The 12924-nt window shown below is 42.9% G+C and overlaps 1 protein-coding gene across 1 annotated transcript in view; it reads right to left on the bottom strand.

The window, feature by feature from the left end:
- dnah9 (dynein, axonemal, heavy chain 9) overlaps positions 1 to 11830 on the bottom strand; it is a 157409-nt gene extending 145579 nt beyond the window's left edge. The window contains exons 1-7 of the mRNA XM_078279756.1: positions 11477 to 11830; positions 9930 to 10126; positions 9515 to 9673; positions 3699 to 3829; positions 2974 to 3185; positions 581 to 814; positions 260 to 427 (exon numbers count right to left, since the gene is read on the bottom strand). Of these exons, the coding sequence (XP_078135882.1) occupies positions 260 to 427; positions 581 to 814; positions 2974 to 3185; positions 3699 to 3829; positions 9515 to 9673; positions 9930 to 10126; positions 11477 to 11830 (1455 nt within the window). The remainder of the gene's footprint in view (positions 1 to 259; positions 428 to 580; positions 815 to 2973; positions 3186 to 3698; positions 3830 to 9514; positions 9674 to 9929; positions 10127 to 11476) is intronic.
- Positions 11831 to 12924: the final 1094 nt, after the last annotated feature.

The raw sequence follows: 12924 nt of genomic DNA, 5'->3' as shown, positions 1-12924 counted from the left end.
ACTTAAGGAACTTCTTGCTTAAGCAACAATAAGCACTGAAAAAACTTCATTTCATTTGGGCAGAGGCACACCAGGCTGTGGTGGTGTTTGCCAGCCTGAGAAATCAAGAGTATGTACTGAGAAGTTTTCAGCGTATTTCATAAAACCTTTGTGAAAATGATCTGAACTTTAAAGTTGCTCTACAAAACTACAGCCTAATTTTTTTTAGCAGGCAAGTGAACAAAAGCGCCATGCAGCCTGTGATACTAATACTCTGTACCCTGTTGTCGAGGTCCAGGCAGTCATAGGGCTTCTCTGTGAACAATCGGTAAGTGTCCACGAACTCTTGGTGGAGCAGCTGGACCTGCTGGCTGAGGGCTCTGCCTCGCACGCCTCCAATCTCCAATTTCTCAAGCTTCAGCAGGTCCACAGCTGTCAACAGGATGTCCTGTGGGGAAATAAACATGGAAAGTGGAGGGCAATCAAGCTAAAGTGCAGTTTCACTGTAAAGAATAAGGCAATTTTAACTTCAGCATCTCTATCCACAGAGCAACAACTGCAGACATGTCTCGGTTATTATGAATCCTGTTTCCATACTCGCCTTAATGGTCCTGATTCTGTTAATAAAGCGGTCCAGTCTAGAGAAGACCAAGAGGGGGGAGAAGTCCCAGGGCCTCACACAGCTCCCGTTCCTCTGATACTGGCTTAGATTAGCCCTCCGGTCCTCGTAGGTGCTCTTGAAGAGCTGCAGAATGTCCAGGCTGGTCTGCACCTTCAGGAGACTCTCTGAAGCCTCTCCTCTCAGAACCTCTTCTGGGGCGACATACACCTGGGCCTGGTGGTGCACAGCAGCACAGCTCAGGTGTTGTTATAGGAACAGATAACATGTTTAGCTAATAATTCCCATTTCATGAAAGCTTTATCATTTGTGACAGCGATAACTGTCCTGGGGCAGCACAGACAGCGACCCAGTGTCATCACTATTGTGTATTTGTATTGTACTACCATCCTGCCTGGGACATGTAGCTTTCGTCTCTGCTTCTAGTATGATATAATGTATGAAACTCTCAATTGCTCATTTAAGACCTGTTTACATGGTTCTCCTTCCAAAACAAGTAAGAGGAATACAGCGTTTCCTCCTGGCTCACAGAAATTAGCTCAGTTGATTAGCAAACCAAATTTGACAAAATGTGCTTGTGACAGTTGTCATTTCAGCCAGCAAAATAGACGGTCGCTAGCTCGAAACCCACAATTCAAAAAATTCTATCTATTCCATCAATCTGCCAATGTTATCCATATAAAGTGCATTAGTGCGGAAAGACAGTTACTAAGGGGGGCAACTCTGAGGCCTCGGACAACGGTAAAATGTCCTGCATCACTGTCTTAGTCACACAGTGATCTAAAAAGACGATTATCAACTTTACACCACAGCCACAAACAGTCGTGTGCATTCCCGAGAGCAGTAGGCATCCTCTCACTCCGCCTCTTCTGTCGTGTTTACACTGGAAACCACAGAGGCAATGCATGGATTTACTTTATAAACTTAGCACAAAAAGTAAGGAAATTTGTGTTTGGTAGATTATTTCTCTGTGGTAACAATGCTTTTTGGCAATAAATCTTACCGTTGGAAAGCCTGTTTAGTTCCCTTTCAAATGGTGCCCCATTTGTAAGGAACATGCATTTGTGGGATGAGCAGCAGTGCTGAGTATGTGGGTTGTGCCCATGAAAAATTTGCCAAATCTTCTCTGCCAATGCCAAACAGTTTATTCTGCCATTGACTCGTTTTGTGTTTGGTGGATTGGATGATTGAAGTTTGAAGAAACGAATCATATCGGCAATTTAACAATTGATTCATTTCACAAACAGGAGCCTCAGTAGCGTGTGGAAGAACCATATACAGCCACAACAGCCTGGCACCTCCTCCTCATGCTGGTCAGCAGCCTGGTCACACACTGCTATGGGACGGCATCCCATTCTTCAACCAGCATTTGTCGCAAGTCAGCCAATGTGGTTGTGTTGGTCACTCTGACACGAACAACACGCCCAAGCTGATCCCACAAGTGTTCAATGGGGTTGAGGTCAGGACTGCTGGCAGGCCATTCCATCCTCTCCACTCCCACATTCTGGAGGTAGTCTCTGATAAACCCCGCCATGTGGGGGCGAGTGTTGTCATCTTGGAGGATAGAGTTCGGTCCCAAACTGTGGAGATATGGGATTGCCACTGGTTGCAGAATCTCATCTCTATATCTCTCTGCATTGAGATTGCCTCCAATAATGACAAGCCTCATTTTTCCAGTGAGGGAGATGCCTCCCCACACCATCACACTGCCTCCACCAAAAGGTGTTACTCTATCGGATCAGCAGTCAGCATAGCGATCCTATGACCCTACGATCCAACTACCGTAGGCGGACTCATCCAATCCACCAAACACCAAATGAGTCAATGGCAGAATAAGCTGTTTGGCATTGGCAGAGAAGATTTGGCAAATTTTTCATATTATACTCAGCGCTGCTACTGAGCACCATTTGAAAGGGAACTAAACAGGCTTTCCAACGGTATAAGATTTATTGTCAAAAAGCATTATTACAACAGAGAAATAATCTACCAAACACAAATTTCCTTATTTTTTGTGCTAAGTTTATATGATAACTGGATGCAAACAGCTGGCCTTGATCTATCCAGACCCAGACCCAGGCCCAGACTCAGACCCAGGCTGTGAACAGGGCTCGATGGGTTAATCCAGCTCTGGGACAGGATGTCTGCTACACTATACATTACTGGCAGCAAAAACAAAGGGTGTTTCCAAAAAAAGGAACACAAGAGAACAATAAGGAATTCATTAGCATGAAGAGTGGAGCCTTCATGGCTGAGAAGAACAAAATCAAACGTTTCCAGAAATCTCAGCAGCAGCCACGTGACGACTGCTTACACCAAAGAAAAGCCGGCTCTTGTGATGGATGGCCGCGAGACACAGAGCAGAGCGTTCAGCTGACCTGCTGTATAAGGAGGTTGGAGGTCTCCTGCAGCAGGACCACCAGGCGGGCGGGGGTGTTGTAGTATCTGGAGGTGGCCCACACCAGGCACACGGTGTGCATCAGTGGGCCGATCTGAGCCCGGACATCAGGGAACTCAGCGGTCTCCATGTCCTCAAACAGACGCTGCAGGGGCCTCAGGTAGCGGCAGACATCCTTCGCCTCCTCCAGGGCTGGGGAGGGATCAAGACATCACAGTCAGTTCAACCACAAAATATGAATATTTAGAGCGGTAACAATTACAAATGCTGCTGTACAATTCATTGTCTCAGAAATAATTGAGATTAACAATATAATTGTCTCTTTTAGTCAAATGTATTTAAAAATTACTTTTATAAACAAATACAAGTTTTGAATGAATTCCAGGATAAATCTTTTGGTTACATCACTGTCATGTGATCCAGATAATGTAATAACACAGGTAAACAGCCTATGAAGTAAACCACCCCTCTGTATTATCATAAAACATTGTTTCTAACTGTATGCTATGAACGTGTATAAGGCCAAGTGCCAACAACTAACAATTGAAATAATAATAAATATATATAGTCCGACCAATAATCACTTACTATTTGGCATATCTGAACAAACACTTATGTAAACCTTGTTACAGGCCTACTAATAATGATAGATCATCATAAGAATTTCTCTATATTGTCAGGTGTATACTGTAGGTGTATCATTACCTGCAAGGACATCATGTTGCATACTAGTGAAAGCAGGGGAGTAGCTGCTCTCCACAGCCTCCAACAGCATCGCCATCTTATTCACCTTCGAGGACTGTAACTGGGACTGGATGCACTCCAGGTCTGCATATCTTTAAGGAGAACAAAAAGATTTCTGTCACATCTGCAGGAGGCCACTGGTTTGCGATGCACTGGCTACTGTGAAGTCCATTTCTACGTTTGTGAGTGAAGTCCTTCCTACGGTCTTAGGCTCTCAGGCGGTCTCTCACTGTGCCCCAACTAATCTCACGGCAGTCCTCAAAGACGATGTAGTTTTGTTGACGGAGGCGCGCTCATGTTGAGTTCACTATGGGCTGCTGTGCACATTTACGCATGTGGCACCATAGCAGCAACTTCATTAATTACTTATAATTATGAATTATGGACATGGAGACAGGACAAAGTCAGGATCGGACAGCAAGTCTGTACTTTCTACACTTCAACACACAGCGTTATATGTTACACATTGGAGTCCTGAGCTCCATCACAGCGTTATATGTTACACATTGGAGTCCTGAGCTGCATCACAGCGTTATACATTACACAGTGGAGTCCTGAGCTCAATCACAGCGTTATATGTTACACAGTGGAGTCCTGAGCTCCACTGTGTAACTGTTGAGTTCACTATGGGCTGCTGTGTTGAGTTCACTATGGGCTGCTGTGCACATTTACGCATGTGGCACCATAGCAGCAACTTCATTAATTACTTATAATTATGAATTATGGACATGGAGACAGGACAAAGTCAGGATCGGACAGCAAGTCTGTACTTTCTACACTTCAACACACAGCGTTATATGTTACACATTGGAGTCCTGAGCTCCATCACAGCGTTATATGTTACACATTGGAGTCCTGAGCTGCATCACAGCGTTATACGTTACACAGTGGAGTCCTGAGCTCAATCACAGCGTTATATGTTACACAGTGGAGTCCTGAGCTCCATCACAGCGTTATACGTTACACAGTGGAGTCCTGAGCTCTATCACAGCTGTCGGGACATTTCTATTTTCCAGTAGGACTGTCCTCGATTAGTTGATCTAATGGACAGATCTGTAAAACTGAGTTTCTACACAAATAGCCTAATTATGCAAAAGCACAATAAGGTTCACAAAAATGTATGTAGTTACTGAGGAACGAATGAGGAACAAATGAGAAACGAATTAGGAACGAATGGTTAGTTAATGAGTAGTTACTGATTGACTGTGATTCAATCACTAATGGTTAGTTACTGGGAAACAGACTGGTAGTTACTGTATTAACGAATGAGGAACAAATGATTAGTTCATGAGTAGTTACTCATTCAGTAATGGTAGTTAATGCTTAACTAATCATTCGTTAATGACTAACCAATCAGTATAATGCATCACTTTATCTCCAGGTATGCACAATAATTTGCCAATGGTAGTTAATGCCTTACTAATCATTCGTTAATGATTAACCTCTCAGTACGATGCATCACTTTATTAGCAGTTACGCACAATGCTTCAGTAATGGTAATTAAGTTTAGGTAATAATTCATTAATAAGTAGCAGTTTTGGTCCTTAAAGCTTTAGTGCGTCATTTTTTTTATATTAATGAACGTCCGTTACATTCAAGCCATTGCCAAATGAGTAGCTACAAAGCTAAATAAGACTATCAGCCACACACAACTCTCTCTGTATTTCTTAGCATGGCTATGTTCAGAAGATTGTGGCGTCCGGTGACTTTCCCACGCAGAAACTCGAGTGAAGATAATGACCTCTTCTGAAGAGCCCATCATGTTTTTTTAATCCTCCGTGTCCTCCTTGGCTACTAGCAACTGTGTGGAGAAGGGGTGGGGGCGCATGCGCATCACCGAAGGCTTGTATCATGTGGACGCGCGACAGTGTTGTTGTCATTACTTAGAACTCCTCATGGGGGAGACAGAAACTACGCACTATAGCTTTAACTACCGCTCAACAGCGCATGAAACCCAGGGTGGCAGGATTAAAGCATGCCCTGCAGCAGTGTACAATTGTTCAACAATGCTAATGCTACATAATATACCTTGGATGTGAATGTCCATGTGTTGTGAATATAATTATTAAAATATATTACAAGTGTCATCCTTTACCACGTCTATTCATTTTATTACCACTTGGGAAATCCCATGAACAGAGTAACTGATTTCCAAATGATTCATCAATACAGTGACTCCCAATCTGTTAATCAGTAACTAAGTATTAGTGCTTGAATCCCAGTCTACTCATTAACTAACCATGCGTTCCTCATTCACTCTTCATTCGTTCCTCAGTACCTACCTACATTTTTGTGTACCTTAATGTAAAGTATCTTGTGGGTACCAGAGATGTGCTCAGAAGTTTCTTAGAAATGAATCATTCAGCATGAAAAAGCATAAAAAACACAAACAACCGATTCATCAACTAATCAACTTAGAGGGGGCAGCTACCGGCAGGATCGAGACGGGGACCAGGGTAGGTGAATTTAAACAATGTGTCTCGATCTGTCAAGTGTGTGGCGAGGCTTGGACCCAAATGCAGTTTAGAAGTAATTTATTAAAACAAAAACAGTCTTACACAAACTGTCCTCCGGAAGTTAGCCAGGCAGGAAACAAACGAAACACAGAATCCGACATACAGAAACAGCACACAACAAAATACAATGATCCGACAAGAGACAAGGACAGAACAGGAACTAAATACACCAGGTAACGAGGACTAACACTGGACAGGTGACACAACAGGTGAAACAAATCAGGGTCGGGTAGAACAATCAAAAAGGCGGGAAAACAAACAAAGACAGGAAGAAAGCTAGACAAGACAAGGGAGACAAGACAGACTACAAAATAAAACAGGAAACAGAACATAACAGAAAAACAAGACTACCATAACAAGACAGAAAAATACCAAAACCCTGACACAATGTCTGAGTTGAAAACGCATCTTGTTGTCACGTAAGGGCCCTGTTCATGTTGCACAGACATTTTAATTGCATTTGATGTCTGTTAAGAGGCACAAAGGCACTCTAAAACTTGCCCCAACAACTGCCGTTTTAGCTCAGTGGAAGCTCATACACATAACTGCAGCTACTCCGTGCTTCCTGCACCGATTCCTGTCGGGTTTTTTTCAATCGAAAGTACACGCATATTTATAGCAATCAAGATTAACGTAAAAATTGGCCAGAATTCTCCTTTAACTGTTTAAACCCTACCAGGTCAGCTGTATTGCCGGCGATAAAAATTCACGTGCTGTCTTATTTAATATCTCCAGAAAAGCCACATCTTTTTACTCAAAATCCCAAATGTTTTTTTCTGTCAGGTCAAGTTTATTATTATGAGGATTTTTCCCTTTTTTTTGCTTGAATGTAAAGTTTTACAGTATTTTCAGAAGTGGCATTATTGTGCACATGATGCATAAACAAATCATATGGTCATTAAAGTAAAGAGAATATGGCAACAGGATGTAACATTTGATGGCGCCATAAGTTACTGTAGTTAGATAAACCGTCATTAGCCATGGACAGGATTTTCAGGGTTTAGAAAATCAACTAATAAAAACAACACAGACAGCATATTTGGGTGATGCATATTCATTATTTGATATTATGACAAATTATATAATATTCATATAAACTGCAGCTTCTCTCCTCCAGGCTATTTAAAGGGTAAATTCACCCAAATTATTACTAAAATTACCTTTTTTATGTCCAGGTTTTGTAGGTTTGTACATGAATAGACATGTGCTGCTCACAAAATTCAACATGTCTGTCTGTAGCTGAACAGATTGTCTGTATGAGGAGAAATCTATGGGTGTGATTTAGTTTGAATTCAGTGATTAAATGTGAACTAGTCTATATCGACAACGTTTCATTTCCGGGATTGTTAATTGTCATTCTTTTGGGCCAGATGTCCGTTACCTTCCACTTTCTTTGTGTTAGCAATCTCTGCAGGGTAAATCCAGACAGCTAGCTAGACTATCTGTCCAATCTGAGTTTTCTGTTGCACGACTAAAACAACTTTTGAATGTAGGCCTACACATATTCCACCAAAACAAGTTCCTTCTCGAGGCTATTTTGCAGAGGCACCGTTGCCCAACACTATTGTGATTGGTTTAAAGAAATGCCAATAAACCAGAGCACGTTTTTTCTTCCTCCGCAGCGCTGTGCAGGAAAGTCTGGCAATGTGAGACTAGACGTGAGGAAATCCTAACGTTGTATAGGATTACATTATAGCTTCATTAAGTTAGAGAGAGTCTGTGTAACTGGAACAGATGCAGTCCATAACTGCATATGTTGAAGCAGGGAACACAGGAAGAATGTTCTGATATGAAATGATAAAAGCAGAGGATATTGGCCTCATAAGATATAAGTCTGCTACAGAGGTACAACAAAAAAATAGAAATATAGTTTCACTTGATAGCCCAGTGTTCTGGAGCATAGCACCAGCTAGTGCATTAAAAACACGGTAGAGTTTTTAATGCGACATTTCAACCCAGCCTCTCGGCGTGTTATTAGCTTTGTAGCTAACAGCTGGAGATTTACGAGTCCTTCAGTGTCTTTGTGGCCTTTCCAGAAGCTTAGTAATCCGAACGGGAATGTCAGTGGCTTTCGGAGACTTTGCCCAATAAATCCAGAGTGATACATCTACGGCTGAACAGCTATTTAATCATCTTTTTGTACGAAAATAAAGAATAAAAATGAAATAGTTTATTTATGTTTCCCCTGATTGCCAAGACTCGTGATGACAATTTTCAAAAGCCAAAAGGTTTAGTTATTATTGTTCTCTGTGTGATTTCAATACATTTCTGTGAGATTTCATTTTTCTGTTTAGTCTTTTCTTTTGTCTTTATAGTCATACATAAACATAACATTCATGTGGCATCCCTGCAGCACATATATCCTGATAGCCCAGGTTTTCCTGAAAGAAATTATGTCTAAAACTTGATTGTGCATAACAGGGTTGAGTGTGTGTGTGTGTGTGTGTGTGTGTGTGTGTGTGTGTGTGTGTGTGTGTGTGTGTGTGTGTGTGTGTGTATATGTGTCGCCTCTAAAGTATCGAGCATCGAAAAATGCCTCGTCATTCAATACCCAATTTCAATACCTAAGGAGTAAATCTCATCAACGTCAGTGAGCCAATCAGCATGCAGCATTGCGATTTATTTTTGTCTTATAAAATTGGTATTGAAAAAAGTATCGTTCAGGAACAGGTATTGTTCAGGAACAGGTATCGAAGTCACGGTATTGGTATTGGTACCGGTATCAACATTTTCTGAACAATACCCAGCCCTATCTCACTAAAAAACATATATACCTTTATTGAAAAGCATCAATAGGGGCTGACACACATCAGAATGAGCTGTCAAAGGAAACTAATCATTTACCCATTTTCCTCACATGGCAAGTGAAAATAGGCTAAAAACAGTGCAAACACAAATTCACCACAATGAAACACCATAACAAAAGCGCTTTGTGCCGCTCCATCCTGCTCCATGTCCGCTGCTTTACCTCCTTGCACTGCAGAGAACAACTCTGACTTGTTTAACCACAGCGCCCCCTGCTGCGTATCTGATGTAATCCCATGCATATCTGATACATTGACTTCATTACTTCATTACTACACCATGTTCAAACCACAGATGAACGATAATTCAACCATAACGCGCCGCATGGATTATTAGTTTTGATGATGGAATATTTGAATAGTTGACTATTCTGTGAAACCCCTAGCACCAGCAAAACATCTGAAACAATTGAACTGTGAGTCCTGTAGGGACGACTGTAACTAGAGAGGTGCTGACCTGTTCTTCCAGAAGAGCAGCTCCGTGTGTGGGGTGGGGTTTTTGCCCTCCAGCAGAGCCTCAGAGGAGTCTTTCTTCAGGACGGCGCGGATCTGATGGCTCCACTCAATCACTGCTGACTCCAAAGAGTGAATGATGCTCTTATCCACTATCTCCCCCCTGTGAAGTTTCAGCAGGTAAGCGTTGCCTTAAGGATGACGCATTGACATGCACCTGTGTGTGTTTACCTGTGTGTGTGTGTGTGTGTGTGTGTGTGTGTGTGTGTGTGTGTGTGTGTGTGTGTGTGTGTGTGTGTGTGTGTGTGTGTGTGTGTGTGTGTGTGTGTGTGTGTGTGTGTGTGTGTGTGTGTGTGTGTGTGTGTGTGTGTGTGTGTGTGTGTGTGTGTGTGTGTGTGTGTGCGTGTGCGTGTGTTTACCTGTGCTCGGCCTCCAGGGCAGCCTGCTCCACTCGGTCGCAGCCTGCAGGCAGAGGCAGCAGGGTCTTGCCTTGGACTTGGCCTGTCACCACAAATACATTGGTCTGGAGGGAGTGGACGTGACGTCTGACATCCTGGGACACGACCTGGGGCCATTCACTGTGGTTCCTACTGTTGGACAGCAGTGGGGCCACAACCTGCAGGACAATGAAGACAGTGTAGATCATGTTTGCTTTGGAGGAAAACCTTTGATGCAGACAGTGGTGGAAAAAGTATTCACATCATATTACTTCAGAAAAGTCTTGTATTCAAAATTTTACTTTGAGTAAGTATCAAAAGTAAAAGTACAAATTATGAAGCATGGGCCAAAGATATATTATATTTTATTTTATGTTAGCTTTTATTTCATTATATTTTATAGGTCCGATCAGGCCCACTGGATGACTTTGAAAATTGCAGAGGAGTAATTAATTCCAAATCCAAACTTACCACTTTGATCTCAGAGAATTCTGAGTTTATTCTGAGAATATTACCCCTTTCTCCCAGGTCCGTAACATCATTTTTTTCCTACAATGGCCTTAGAACGCTGTCATAGCAGAAGCAACTTGCATTTGCCAACATCAAGCTAACAAGAAACTCTGTGGCAGATACAGTTTTTGATCTTTCTGGAGTGGTTTACTGGTCTGGCCCACTTGCACACCCACCACCCCTCCTCCTCCACTCAGTTGCTAGTAGCCAAGGAGGACACGGAGGATTAAAAAAAACACGATGGACTCTTCAGAAGAGGTCATTATCTTCACTCGAGTTTCTGCGTGTGAAAGTCGCCGGACGATCTTCTGAACATAGCCATACTGAGAAACACAGAGAGAGTTGTGTGGAGCTGATAGTCTTAACTAGCTTTTTTAGCAACTCATTTGGCTTGGATGTAACGGACGGTCATTAATATCAAAAAGGTACGCGCTAAAGCTTTAATTCATATGTTTAAATTTCTGTTCATAATTTTTGATTCATTGAGTTTGTTATCTGGTTGCAGAGTTAAACCCACACTCAGCCAGAAACAGCTGAACTGAATATGCCTTCTGTAAATGAATCCTCTGCTTTAACTGCCAACCTGCTGACTGCTCTCATCCATGCCGACACTACCAGTGTTTTACCAACCGAGCTACTACAAACCTGTGGTGAGAAGAGTATCTGTAGGCCTACTCAAGTAAAAAATAGTAATACAAACAAATGCACTGAAGTCAAGCAAATATATGTTACATAGTACGAGTATACGAGTATCACAAAAGTTGTGATTATGTGACACTCTTCTCTGGTGCTAACTACAGCTGTGAATATTTCCCTGCAGAAGTGTGAAGCACTTTCCACCACGCTGTTTGCAAATGAGAAAGTGATGCACCCAATGCAAATGCACAGGAGGGGGGGTCAGTAGGCTATTTGTGGTGGACAAGTGTAGGCATAATGAATATAAAATACTCGAGTAAAGTTTCCAGTGCAGAGACATCACGTGGTCCTCCATCACGAACAATCATTAACAGTTTCCTTACCTCCTGAACCAGAGCAGAGAAGTGGTCCAGGGCAGCCGGGGACATATCCCCGCAGAGCAGCTGCTCCTGCATGCGTTGCGGCTGCAGCGCTGCGCCGCGCTGCTTCAGCAGGTACACCGCCCTGGTCCCGCTGCCGGCCGGGGGGAAGCCGGCTGTGGGCTGCAGCAGCCCGGCCGCGCTCACCCACACCACCAGGGTCCTGTGCTCGGCTCGGTCCAGGAAGTCCTGCAGCAACTGCCTGTTGTCCCCGCTGGACACGCACTGCTGCCATTTGTCCTGATTGAGTCGGAGAGTCCTCAGCACATAGTCCGCTATGAAGTCCAGTCTGCTGTCCTCGGCGGGGGACTCCTCCATGGCTGCTGTCCCGCTCAGTGAGTGAGTGAGTGAACTGATTGTGTCTCGGCCTCCAAGGTAACGCAGTGTTTTGCATTAATCAGGCCGTTGCTAAGGGGACATGAGCGACCTGGAGCTGACCCATGACCAGGACATGCCTCTGCCTGTCTGTCTGCCTGCCTGCCTATCTGTCTGTCTGTCTGTCTGCCTGTCTGCTTGTCGGTCTGTCTGCCATTGTTCACTTTCAGAAGGAAGTTATGTTCAGCACAGATTTCCAACTCCTAGGATATGAAAAGGTTTGTAAATTCATGTTGATAATGCGTTGATTAAAGACATAGCTCATATTTGAGATCGATTGACCCACAGGAAATCACACTGATGGGAGAAAAGAGTGAAAGTGAAATTCAAAAAATAATGTATTAAGTTAAGCAGAGTAGTTAAGTAGTAGAGAGGGAAACTCTGATATATCCAGATCATAAAAGAAAATTGATTTAATTTGGTTTTAAATCAAAATACAATATTCCAGCTTTTATATACTGTATATATATTTATTTCACTTTTAAAAGTTTATTACCCATGTTCTCCATGTTGACTCCTGATTCGCTGCATTCAGATGTCAGCGTAGACTGAAAGGTGGGAATCAGCTGAAGGAATGTATGAATGCAACCTGGATTGAACAGAAATTATGAACGGACAGTTTTAATCTCACTCAATCTTGTTGGCCGCTTTTCCAGATGACTAAATCTGAACACTTGGCTTCAGTCTGCATGCCACGCACACAACGTACATTTTATTGACAATTTTAACCTTTTCTGGCAGCGCAGCGATTTTTTTTATGGACTTCATTTAAACTTTGCAGGCGCCTGTGCCCTCTCTTCCAACATCTCTTACTGTAGCATCACTGTAGTTCCACCAGTGTGCCACAACAGACTCAAACCGAAGTGGCTGCTTGTGTGTCACCACAAACCCGAACTGAAATTGAAACAGTCCCCGCCCATGCTTCTTCCAGGCCGGATCGGTCTCTCAAACTTTGATGTTCCGAGTCCCTGTGATAATGGTTCCTCTCACACGTATAGACTCCCCTCTGGGCTAGGATCGTCTTTTGTTAATAAACT

Source organism: Sander vitreus, chromosome 21 (genome assembly GCF_031162955.1).
Source record: "Sander vitreus isolate 19-12246 chromosome 21, sanVit1, whole genome shotgun sequence".
NCBI classification, from domain to species: Eukaryota; Metazoa; Chordata; class Actinopteri; order Perciformes; family Percidae; genus Sander; species Sander vitreus.
Note: the sequence above shows the minus strand (reverse complement) of the source record. Positions and strands in the feature narration are given on the sequence as shown.